At 37.8% G+C, this 12,593-nt stretch overlaps 1 protein-coding gene across 1 annotated transcript; it reads left to right on the forward strand.

Moving 5' to 3' along the window:
- Positions 1-1,254: 1,254 nt before the first annotated feature.
- Positions 1,255-12,379, forward strand: LOC114360656 (4-coumarate--CoA ligase 1-like). The gene is made up of 8 exons (XM_028315409.1): positions 1,255-2,328; positions 2,707-2,917; positions 4,384-4,746; positions 5,282-5,467; positions 7,492-7,613; positions 8,857-9,027; positions 9,560-9,730; positions 11,993-12,379. The coding sequence occupies exons 1-8, from the start codon at positions 2,131-2,133 to the stop codon at positions 12,281-12,283; spliced, it is 1,713 nt and encodes a 570-aa protein (XP_028171210.1). The 5' UTR covers positions 1,255-2,130; the 3' UTR covers positions 12,284-12,379.
- The last annotated feature ends 214 nt before the right edge of the window (positions 12,380-12,593 follow it).

Raw genomic sequence — 12,593 nt, forward strand, 5'->3', positions numbered from 1 at the left:
GCGCGAGCGATAAGGATGGGTAGCTTGGGGTCATTGGACAAAATTCTACGTGCTCACAGACCGGGCTTTAGATATTTTTGAGGTGGACTGTACTAACGACAAGGGCGCGGTTTCCACCAAGCTGGAACGGAGAAATATTTTGAATGACCAATAAAATTTTATTCAGATTGAATGAAATCTGATTGATTATTAAAAGTTTAAAACTTTTCTCTGCTCCGCCGCCTTGATGAAACCGGGCCTAAGCTATCTGGAAATGTTTATTGTATTGATAAGAATTTATTATTAGCTTTGGTTAACTTTTGTAATTGTATACCAAATATTATCAATTGCCTAGTCAGCCTCCATCATACAGACGACAGCACACCAAGTTTAACACTTATGTCATTGTAATAAAGGCTGTTTATTGTTGTAATAAAGCTTGATATGCTGCCGAATGTACATCGGTACAAACATCTGTAGCCATTTTGAACAAGCGTGTGTAATCAATATAATGTACTCTTCTTTTACATAGCATTTATTAGTAATTATACCGAATGTATCCTCTGAGTATTTTAGTAATATAATAAACTTAGTTACCCTTTTCTCTATTTGGGGACAAATTAAGTTCCTATGAAAGACATGACGTGTGTCAGATTATCAAAAATACAGACTGTATCGCCAAGTATCAGTGTAAAATATCCCTGTTAAACCTTGAATCTTATCCTAATGTCTTTAAGTTCAAATTCGACTTTAAAAGTGTATATGCATGCTTTCAAGGACAAAACAATAATCTCAACTGAAGAAATATTTCTAACGCTAAAATAAAGAATATGGTAACTGAAAATGCTATGTTAACATTTAAATATACTTATACCACTCCAGAAACTGATTAATATCCGTTTTCGCGCCTATTGTTATTTCTTTGATAATAAATGTATTTAGAATTTTCATTATGTATTTGTTTAATTTTAATAACTTACACGTTATACTAGTAATAAAATTAAGAATACAAAATCCAAGACCCCAAGAGTAGGTATATTAGATTTGAAAAAATAAAATGTAAGTGGAATAGACCAAAAAACTAAGGCACTTTTTGTGTTTATTAATTTGAAAAATCATGAATCTTCTACACGAAATAGTGCATCTTTCCTTTCCTTTTATAGAAGTGTATAGCTGCCACCACATTTTGAACCTTATTTTATCTATACATTCTAAAATAACAAAAAACATTCCATCCTTTTCTAAAAGTATTCTATATTTGCAGAATTCACATGGACGTCAAAGATCACTACCATACCACTAAAATTCATTAAAATTCTTTGAATTGTTTTTCAACTTGGATTTCCTGAACTGAAACTGAACGTTTGTTGTATGTACTTGACATCTTACATTGACGTATAACATGAATTATTTTAAGTTTCATGTTTTTTTTTAGACTTAAGGCTAAACGCAGACCACTGACTTTTAGTTGGCCGAGAGTTGGGTCGGGCTGTTAATCAGAATGGAGATGTATGAGAGTGCGCACCATTACACCGACTTGGTATCGGCCGATTCTTCATACAAATTAGAATCGGGCCCAGCTATTGGCCGATAAAAAGTCGATGGTCTGCGCTCAGGCTCAATGTGGATCTTTTCATACAAGGTCTTTTTCAGCATATAAAAAGGGTGGATTATGTTGTTCTAATGCGACGACTTTTTGCATGAGACCAGCATAGAAAAATTTAAAAACATCCACATACATTCTAATTGACCGTGTGAACCTTGGCTCTTAGGGCCTTGGTCACCATCTCTGAGTAAAATGTCAACGAAACCATGACACTGACAAGACTGACGTAACTACTCGGAGATCGTCAAAGAGGCCCTTATGTAATTAATTAAATCTCAACAGTCAATAATTTTTATCCTCATTTTTAAATAATGTTCGAGCGTACCTACCTGTACCGATACGACAATGCAAAATTGTCTTGTTTTTACAGTGTCAAAAAAATCTATGTTATGCTGTGGATACTCTCAACCCCGAACAATTATTTTTCATAGTTTAACATTGTTTTTATGACGCAAAGGGTACAAGGCCAATGCTGTTGTAAATACCATGTTTTTTTTAATTTCGATTAGTCTGTTGCTGGCTGTTGGTAAATTCGCGCGGGAAAAATGACAAGTGTTGCTCGTAAACTTTTTTCTGGACAGATTAAAAATGTGAAATGGTCAAGGAAGTGTTATTCTAGTGCCAGTGTGAAGAAGAATGATTATATTCTGAGGTCTGTGTACCCAGATGTCCCTGTGCCTAACATTAGATTGTTGGATAAACTGTGGGCGGACTCTGCACATTTTAAAAATCATGTTGCATTGGTAAGTAAAATCATATTTTTTTAATTGCATACCCTTTGAATGTGGTAACCTAGTGAATTTGACCCTTTGACTGGTCTTGAAAAATATGTTTTTCATTCGTTTTGAACTTTATATCATTGCAATAAAGTTCAATACATGGTGGAAACAATTCAGCCACTAACAGAAAAAGGTTTAAGTAAATCATTGCTATTAATTATTTATAAACATTTTGATTTGACATAACATACAGACAAAGACTTTTTTATTATTGCTTTTTTTTCACTAGTGTACAAAATCCATTTACCTCAACAAATATTCTGAAGTCAAGGTGTCGAAAGATCAAGCGTATAATCAATTATGAACGTTAAGCAATTATCATGAAATTTTAATTATTTTTAGGTCAGCGCAGAAACGAACAAAAGCTACACCTACCTTCAGCTGCAGAATTATATTGGCAACTTTGCGACATCCCTGCTCAAGAAGTTGGGGCTGAAGACAGGAGATATGGTGGCCATTGCGATGCCAAACAGTCCCGAATTCCCCGTGGTGGCGTTTGGGTCGATCCAAGCTGGGTGTGTCGTGACAACTGTCAACCCTATTTATAAGGAGCGTAAGTATTATTTTCATATTCTTACTTGTTGTACTTAGGTCCCGTAGGTGGATTAAAGCCAGGACATATGCCGGCGATTGTGGTGCCCAAGGCCCAACTGTACCGAATTCCCTTTGGTGGCATTCGGGTCGTCATTTTGTAACTTACTGCCTTGTATTAAAGTCCAATTTGTAGCTTGAACCGTTTGCGCTGTGATGATCAAATTGTAGGAAGGGTCCTTTCTTGGTGTTCCCAATCCTATTAAGTTAATAGTTCATCATGACGTTGCCATAAAAATGGACAACTGTAAACTAAGTCTGAGTTGCACCACCTAACTTTGACCGTAACTATAACGATAACGAGTTTTTTGTATGGAGTTTTGACAGATTTTTGACGTTTGTCGAAGTTAAAGTAGGTGCAACCCAGCCTAATTGAGTATACGAAACTGTTGACGTCGCTGTCAAACAAGACACGCCCTTATTGCACTGCAGTAACGTCAGTTGTCCATTCAATTGTAAGTCTAACGGCCGAATACTGAAACACTACTCAAATCTGTCACTCAGCTGACGGGCTCCTAAATTTAAGTATCCTTCAATTTTAAATGGTATTCTCAAACGTTACTCAACGGATTTGAAGCCGTGATCAGCTAAGCAGCTCTCAAATGTTTACATAATGGCAACATTTACCAAAAAAAGTATGTTTTCATTTACACAAATGATAACTTTACGTCTTTTATCCATTACACGCAGCATCGTTTAGTTATGTATTGTCTTTTATGGAAATATACTCAATCAACTTAACATAGAACAGTTTATTTTTAGTTTCTAATATATATAAATCTCGTTTTATCATATAAAATAATAATTCTTGCATTTTTATTTAATTAAAAAAATAATTTTAAATATGATACTTTTTATTGTTGAAATCTGTTAAGTGGCGATCGTGGACCGAAACGTAACCACAATTGACATTTATCATTGTTGACTGACAGAGCATCAAAAGACAATGCCGGAAATTGGCGTCTTTTTTTTTTCACGCGGCCATCGACCAAACCTTGTTTTTTGATTACAAAATAGTGTAATAAACCAAACTTACTATGACATGTATACCCCTAAACTCAGTCTGAACTGAGTTACGAGCGTTAGAAGTTTGATGATTTTACATACTAGATTTTCTTTTTGCCCGCAAGTTTTGNGCGTTTGAGTGCAACTTAATTTGAGAGGTGCTTAAAAATTGAGAACTGCTCAGATATTGTTTTGAGTATGCGAAATGTAAGTTTAGGAGCTGCTTAACTATTTGAGAAGCCGTCAAATATTTAAATGGCGTTTCAGTATTCGGCCGTAAGGAGTTTACCTTCTATAGGGCACAATATTATAGTTTTCGACCTTACGAAAAATTAATAAGGTTCAAATTATGGTGGCAATAATGAGACAAATTCCTATGAAAGAGAGAGAGAGAAGATTTGATCTATTTGTTTCTAATTTTAGATGAACTCGGTCACCAGCTCGCCGTGACTAGACCGAAAGTCATCATAACCATCCCACAAAGTTACGACACAGCTGTAAAAGCGCTACAGCTATCCCAATTGGACGCGAAAATCGTCCTTATTGACAACCCAGCTGACTCAGTCCCCAGTGGGGTCATCAGATATACTGAACTAGCCGAATCAGGTGGTGCGGATTATTCTTTATTAGATAAAATTGAGGCGAAACATGATGATGTGGCGGTGATACCGTTTTCAAGCGGTACTACTGGATTGCCTAAAGGAGTTGAAATAAGCCATAAGAATTTGCTGTCGAGTATGGACGTTATGAGTCATGACAAGATTGCGTTGGCTGAGTTGACTAGTGGTGAGTTTTATTGTTAAAGTATTTATATTTGTAACTAGCCCAGAACCATAAGCCAAAGCGTCAAAGAGCGCGATTGCCAGCTGAAAAGGTGAAAATGATCTATAAGTTAAATGACACCTTTATTATCTTTTCTTACACTACTTCTCAGCACTGGTCATTATTATCCCGGAGCAGCGGTAGGCTTTAAATATCTAAAAGCGCTTTTTAAAAGCCAAGCAATAGTAGGATTATAATAATACTGGGACATGTAAAAGCACTGAAGCCTAATATTTAGCCGAAAATAACTTACCTACATTAATGACTTTTTGATCATAGCATTTTGCGAAAATTTTCCTCGGTGCTAAAGATCCACGTATGAGACTTACGCCCGTATTCACAAACGATGCTTGCTTAAGTGAATCAACAAATCGAACGCACAGCATTGAATAGAGCTCTGTGATTGGTTCGTGTGTGACCATGTGCGTCCACGCGCACTGTGAGACCTCATAGTAATGTTTGTGAATACGGGCGTTAATCTATCGATGTTTGCTTACAGCTGAGCACCAAGATGTGGTTCCTTGTGTGCTACCATTCTTCCATATCTATGGTATGGTGATCACACTCCTCGGGCATCTGGCTAAAGGCTGCAAGCTCATCACGATGTCTTCCTTCCAACCGGGCACGTACTTCGATATATTGGAGAAGGAAAGAGTGAATTTGCTGTATGTGGTGCCTCCTTTGGGTAAGTTTCCTTGCTTAGATAAATTACTAAAATTTACATATAATATTAAAGCCATTGAGAGACAAAGGAGCGTTAAAATATAGCTCAAAACTTACAAGACTTGACGTCTGGATTTAAGACGTTCTCTTCCACTTTAATCATCTGGATTTGATCACCCAGGTGATCAAAGTGAACTCCAGGCATAAGATGTCTACTTTGATCACCTAGGTGATCAAAGAACACCAAAGTGTCGCCTGGAGTCAACTTTGTTCATCTGGGTGATCAAATTCAGGTAATCAAAGTGGAATAGACCTGTAAAACTGCCGAGCCCATATCGGTACATAATGAAATGGGGGCTGACAATAGTGACCGATTTTATTTGTCCCGATTTTCAGTATTGTCCCAAAGCATCGTTGTCCTGAAACAGAGCTAAGCTTTTGTTTTGAAAATATTAAGCCACCCTACTGAGAATAAATTGTGAATATTATGATGTTTTTATTTATTTATTTTGAGCAAGTGTCAACAAATACTTGGTATAGGTAATGTTGTACGGATGACGGCGCCATTTGCATGACGTAAATTCTGCGTTATTTTTTCTTAGAATGTGTAAGTTGTAACAAGTAAGGTCATAACCCATTACCCAGGTGTTACTGCCGCTATAATGTAAAATAGCGCTGCACAAATGTTGTCTCAGTATCAGTGGTATCAGTATGCTCAAGGTTGGGTCATTATCATAGAGAAGTCTCAGTGGTTTTTTATATACGGAACTATTCCCACCTCTCGTTTCCACCGCTGCAACTCCTGTGTAGCCAGGACCTACAGCTTGACCGCCAATAAACACCCAACCAGTGAAGGTCAAGTTTGTCTCAGCTCAGAGAAAGTTAACTGTCATTGTGGACCCGCAACAAAATTAATCGGAAGAACATTGGAGTTCAAAGTTAGGGTTCAACTTCCCTCCAGTGCAAAGCGGATGACAGATAAAACAAAGATTTAAGTCTCTGTGTTTATGATTATATTCCTACGGGACTGCCTGTAGAATAGGGATCTAATGCCCGTTTTCACCATCAATCCCTAATTTTTAAGTGACCCCAATGGTAACACAACAGGAATTTTGTTTTCAAAGGGGTCATTTAAATTTTTTTGGTGATAACGGGCTTAAAGTAACTTACATGTGCGGTTCATTAAACGTAATTTAAATGACATTATTTCCCTTATTCACTTATGTTTTTGTCAGATATACAAATATTAAGTCCAATGGTCCTAAAAATAATACCTTGACCCTTATTTTCGTCCTTGTCTTAAATCATCACTTAACGTCACGTAAACAGCAGACGTCATTAACAAAGAAATAACATTGTTCTGGTATTTAAATGCCTATTATGAATATTTATACACGTCACGCCTACATGTTTATTTCAGTATTTTATTTTTCAATTATTTTTCTTGAGCACAATTTATGTAGGTATGTATTCGTAAAGTTTCGCGAGACCCGAGAAAACTCGAGACTTTGGCCTCGAGAATTCCCGAAACTCGAGAAAAAATAGGTCGAGAAATCAGAAACCCTAGTTTCGTCAAATCAGTCATTCGTCAAATCAGTCATTCGTCAAATCAATCACATATTTCAGACTTTTAAAGATAACATAATTTTGTAGGTAGTTGTAAGACTTTTTTTTCCTCATAACCACATTACTAATATTCCCACTACTCCCTTCAGCTAAGCTTATAATATAGCAGAGAACGAACTACCAACCCTCGGCATTGCAAGTTGGATTCAAAATTCGTATTGTTCTCACCCTATATCAGGGGTTCCCAACCAGTGGTCCATGGAGCCTCAGTCACCACGTTTCTGAAGCACTATTTATTTTCTCATAAACATCCACGACTTACCTCACGTAAAATCTGAAAATATCTCGAGAGTTCAAATTTTCAGAGTGCCAATACGTGCTAGCGAACTGTCAAATAGTTGCAAAAAGCTTAAATGGCATGTTATGAGAAGGTTTAAGTAATATGAAATTTATCTATGTACCTATATTATTTCATTTCAGTAATCTTCCTGAGCAAGATTCCCCTCGTGACAAAAGAACATCTGCAGCATTTAAGATACATATTCACTGGCGCCGCCCCCATTGCTGCCTCGGATATTGAGGCTCTACTTACCAAAACTCAGGTAAAATAACTACATACAATCTAACAATCATTTCTTTGTACTTTCTACTTGAAAATTAAGTGCAGTCCAATTTGTGCTTTATTAGGAAAGTGATAAGAACCAATTACCGGACTTGTCCAGCATAAAAAAAATATTAGGCTGGCTCACCGAGATATTTAACAAATAATGGACAGACGGAATCTGAATATAACAGAGTTAAGTAAGTGTAATGTCGTCAAAACGAATGACAGTTTACTTCCATAACTACCTACAATACAAACTTATCAGCTGTTTTTTTAAGCTGAAGTAATTTTCTTTTTTGATGTCGTATCCAAAGACCCCAACCCGTCTGACCAGCGTGAGGAGTGAAGGCCAAATCCTCCATTTCCTCATCATTTCATCCACAGAACGTCCACTGCTGAACATTAGGCCTACCCCAATGATTTCCACGTCGCCCGTTTGGTAGCGGCTAGCGGCCTGCATTCAGCGCCTTCCTGCTGCCTTTATGAGGTCGTCAGTCACCTTGTGGGTGGACAATCCTTCATTTACCTCCGTATATTAGAAGGTCATGATTGTGCAGTGGAGACTATGACCTGGGGTCGTAGTGTGAGTTTACGTCAAACGCATTCGATGTCGACTGCGTAAAAAAGTGACATTAAATGTATGACGGATTGTATAACTGTACAGCGCCCCTAGCAGAAACTTTGAAGAACTAAAATATCAAATCAAATCAAATTCGTTTATTCGTGGAGCATAGGTAAATAACATATTACAGGTGTTAAAAATTAAGTCGGTATCACTATGTTTGGCCCAAGGTCGGCGTACAAACTTACATAACATCATTGAGTCGTATTAGGTTAGTAGAAATTAAATAAAATAAAAAGTAAGTTAGTAATGTCCAATCAGTAACAATTTCATAAACATTTAAACATAAAAAAAGTCAAGAATCTCACAATTTGTCAGTTAAAAACTCTGTCAATGTATAGTAGGCTTTGCTTAATAATAAGGATAGCAGCTGCTTGCGAAATATCTGAATATTTGTGTCTTTTAGTGTCTGTGGTAATTTATTGTAAATTTTTGGAGCCATACTAAAGAAGCTTTTTTGTTTTAAAGCAGTTTTTGAGACAGGTGCACTTAAAATATGACCATGACGTCTACTCTTTTTCAATTTTCAATATCTTCACTAAATTTCTTAACGCGCTCGCTAGTGATGACGTTTGATGTAAACTCACACTAAGCCCTCTGATGATAAAGTACTTTCCAGCCTAACACAGAATTCGTGCAAGGGTACGGCGCAACGGAAACTTCGGCTATGGGTTCGACCACATACAAAGGGAGTTGGAACAGAAACTATGGGTCTTGCGGGGACCCCATGGTGAACTATGAAATGAAGTTCATTGATCCGGCTACGGGGGATGATGTAGTCATCGGTGAGGTAAGCGAAATGAAGAATATTGTCATTCCCTCATTGACATCTATAGGGTAGAAAATTTGATGTTGGTATTGATACCGTATAATAGAGTTCGTGAAGCACTTTCAGGATCAGTAACCACTTTTTCGATCTCGTATACTTAAGAAATAATCGAGTGAGATCACTTATCATTTGCACCTGCGTACTCGGCATAAAAAATACACCTACGTTAAAATAACTACCAATAGAATCAGATATGAATCCCAAAGGTTGAGGATACGTCATGTGGGTGTTAGCAGCTAATATCGCTAGAAAGCTATTTTCGGAGGTGCGATTTTTTTTACTCCGACGTAGTAGAGCGGGGCTGGTAATTTTGTTACGTCAAAAATTCAGCATTACAGATGTGTTTCAGACATTTATGCCGTGACCTCTTGAATTTGAATCTTTGTATGATCCAGATCAGGCCGGGAGAAACTGGTTTTCAGACTCAGCAACGACTATACCTACTACTTTATGCCTTAATAATATTAATTTAAAATGAATATATCTATTTCAGCCAGGCGAAGTCTGCTTCAAATCGACACTGGTCATGAACGGCTACTACAAAAACAAGGAAGCCACGGAAAACAGCTTTACGAGTGACGGTTTCTTCAAGACTGGAGACTTGGGCATCTACAAGCCTGGAAAGGGGTTGTACATTACTGATAGGATAAAGGAACTTATCAAGGTAAGATTTAATGGTCTAAAGGATACTTAATACTCAATGAGGGCTATCGTTTTATACTTAACAGTTGGCACCCCTGGCGATTGACAGGACCTTACTCTACAGTGGCGCCATCTTGATGAGTGCAAATACGATAGTCCTCCTACCACTTTCGCGCTCACCAGTTGGTGCCACTGTCTTCGCTACTAGCAAGTGACAGGACCTTACTCTACAGTGGCTCTAACTGGTGAGCGCTAAAACGATAGCCCTCATTCCTTAATGCATCCATGATGTTACAGAGGTGGTAGGTATGGTTTTATAGGATACAATTATGGACCCTGTCGGGCACAGAATTCTAAGAAATTCTTTCAAATTAGACGTTTTCAGCAGGACCGCAAGACCGCGACCGACCGACTCGTGGTCACCACTCAAGAACTTTCCTGCCCCAGCGGCCATCAGCTCTTCGAGCTATGTGCCCCGCCCACTGCCACTTCATTTTAGCGATTCTGTGGGCTATGTCAGTCACTCTGGTTCTCCTACGGATCTCCTCATTTCTGATTTGATCACGCAGGGAAACTCCGAGCATAGCACGCTCCATCGCTCTTTGGGTGACCTTGAGCCTTCTTATGAGGCCCATAGTGAGCGACCACGTCTCAGATCCGTACACCATCACTGGCAACACACACTGGTCAAATACTTTTGACTTGAGACACTGCGGTATTTCGGACGTGAGAATTTCGGGAAGCTTCCCGAACGCTGCCCAGCCGAGTTGGATTCGACGATTAACCTCTTTCTCGAAGTTGTACCTACCTAACTGGACTGTTTGTCCCAGGTATACATAATTGTCAACAACTTCGAGTGTAGTGTCTCCAACCTTCAGAGGAGTGGGTACAACACGGTACAATTTTATTCAGACGCAGTTGTCATACCGTATAATTTACTGTGTGTGGCCCGGCAAACCCACGATAAACGTCCGGCTCAAAACGTCTAATATTTGAAAGAGTTGAACTCTGTGGGGTCTTATATTGTTGAAATAGGGGCGATATTGCAACAAAAATGTGTAGACTCATACACTTCGACTACCAATCAATGAGGTTACCTTGATTGCGCTCACCAGTTGGCGCTTCTGGCGAATAATATGGTACTCACTTACTTGTGGCTAATACAGGTGGTAGGACCGTAGGAGGACTATTGCATTGGTGGTGGGCAGGAGATCCAGCTGTGGGAATAGTCCCGTATTTTTTCACATTAACATTCATCTGATTAGTATATTGTCCAAAGAAAGAAAGAAAGATTAGCGCCAATGTCGCATAAGTCTTATCACTCGCCAGTGGCGCCACCTGGTAAGCACATTAAGGAAACTGTCATTGAGACAGTTTTGATCTGCCAAAACTATATCGAGAAATAATTTTAGTATAAACAAAAGTATAAAGCATCGATTATAGCGATTGAATGTTTATCGAGTAATTTACTACTAATTCTTACCTACCATTCAGCTAAATAATTATCTTGGTAGCAATAAATAAATACTGATCATAAAGATTTAACGGCAAGTAACTACACGGTTTGTGTATTAAAAATTACATTACCTTGATCTTTGTCACGGCGCCATCTACTTGATGATTTACGAGTACCTACCTATCATAATATTAACATGCCTGTGTATTTTTTTTTAATTATTAGGAACATTATTTTAATTGCAGCTATAAGCTCGTAGGTAATTAATCTATTATCGTGTTCATAAATTGGACGTAATCAGTCATTGAGATACATTTATGAACTGTTAAATTATTTTTTCTGTAGGCTTCGTATGTTTGACCTACGTTTGATGTCTCTTGTAAATGATGTTTTTGAGTCATAATAAATTAAACTGGAAATAAACAAAAATTTCCGTTTTTAAGAGTTCGTTCAAGGAACTAGGTAGGTATTTATGACCAGTATACCTCTAGCATGAACAACTTTCGTCTTCGAATAGTTTGCGTATTCGACAAAATTCGATACTCAACCTTCGAATTAAACAATAACGTGACAATTTTGATTCTTTAAATAAGTTTCGTGCAACCATTTCTCATACTAAGTTCACTTTACGACACGTTTACAAGGGCGCTGTTGTAGTTTTCGTACTAAATCTTTTGATGGTGATTCGAATACGCAAACGATTCGAACTCGAAAGTTTTTCGTGCTAGCCTTACAGAGATTATTCCGCTATTGACTGAAAATATATTTTTCTCTTGGGTCGTGTAATTAATTATAGTGTCAACTACTATAATTATTCATCTCTTCCAGGTCAAAGGCATGCAAGTGGCCCCAGCCGAATTAGAGGGTATACTCCGCTCCCATCCAGCAGTCCAAGACGCGGGCGTAATCGGTATACCTCACGAGTTCCACGGTGAAGTGCCCAAAGCCTTCGTAATTCTTAACGATGAGGCCGAAGTTACTGCGCAAGAGTTGCAAGCGTTCGTCGCCGATAAGGTATCGGAGTATAAGGAGATAAAAGAAGTCATGTTCGTGGACGAAATACCAAAGAATGCGGCTGGTAAGATACTGAGGAGGGAGCTGAAAAGGATGTATATGTAATCATTTACTGTAATCGTTTTTATTATAATTGTTTATTTATTTATAGGTACAATAACAGAATTTAATCTCAAACATGTTTTTAAAGAATAACATTAGTTTTTTGCATTCAAATTAAATTCCTATAAATGTTGCACACAACGTTTACATAGAACAGATACAATTAAAAGAAAGGGGTATCGATGCCAGGCTGCAAAGTTAAGCTGATTATAACCATGATATGAATATAAACTTTGATGTACGAGGGCGGCACTGAAAATTTCGGGAATCAAGGAAGTGAAACAACATTACTATTTAAAAATGTATTTATTGC

Source organism: Ostrinia furnacalis, unplaced genomic scaffold (assembly GCF_004193835.3).
Source record: "Ostrinia furnacalis isolate ACB-3 unplaced genomic scaffold, ASM419383v2 OfSCF5115, whole genome shotgun sequence".
Taxonomy (NCBI): Eukaryota; Metazoa; Arthropoda; class Insecta; order Lepidoptera; family Crambidae; genus Ostrinia; species Ostrinia furnacalis.

What these genes read in the sequence shown, in the direction of transcription:
- LOC114360656 (XM_028315409.1), top strand. Translation starts at nt 2,131, where the DNA reads ATGACAAGTGTTGCTCGTAAACTTTTTTCTGGACAGATTAAAAATGTG. An exon ending in GTTGGCTGAGTTGACTAGTG is followed by an intron (nt 4,747 to 5,281) that starts GTGAGTTTTATT and finishes GTTTGCTTACAG; the next exon opens with CTGAGCACCAAGATGTGGTT. An exon ending in CTCTACTTACCAAAACTCAG is followed by an intron (nt 7,614 to 8,856) that starts GTAAAATAACTA and finishes AGTACTTTCCAG; the next exon opens with CCTAACACAGAATTCGTGCA.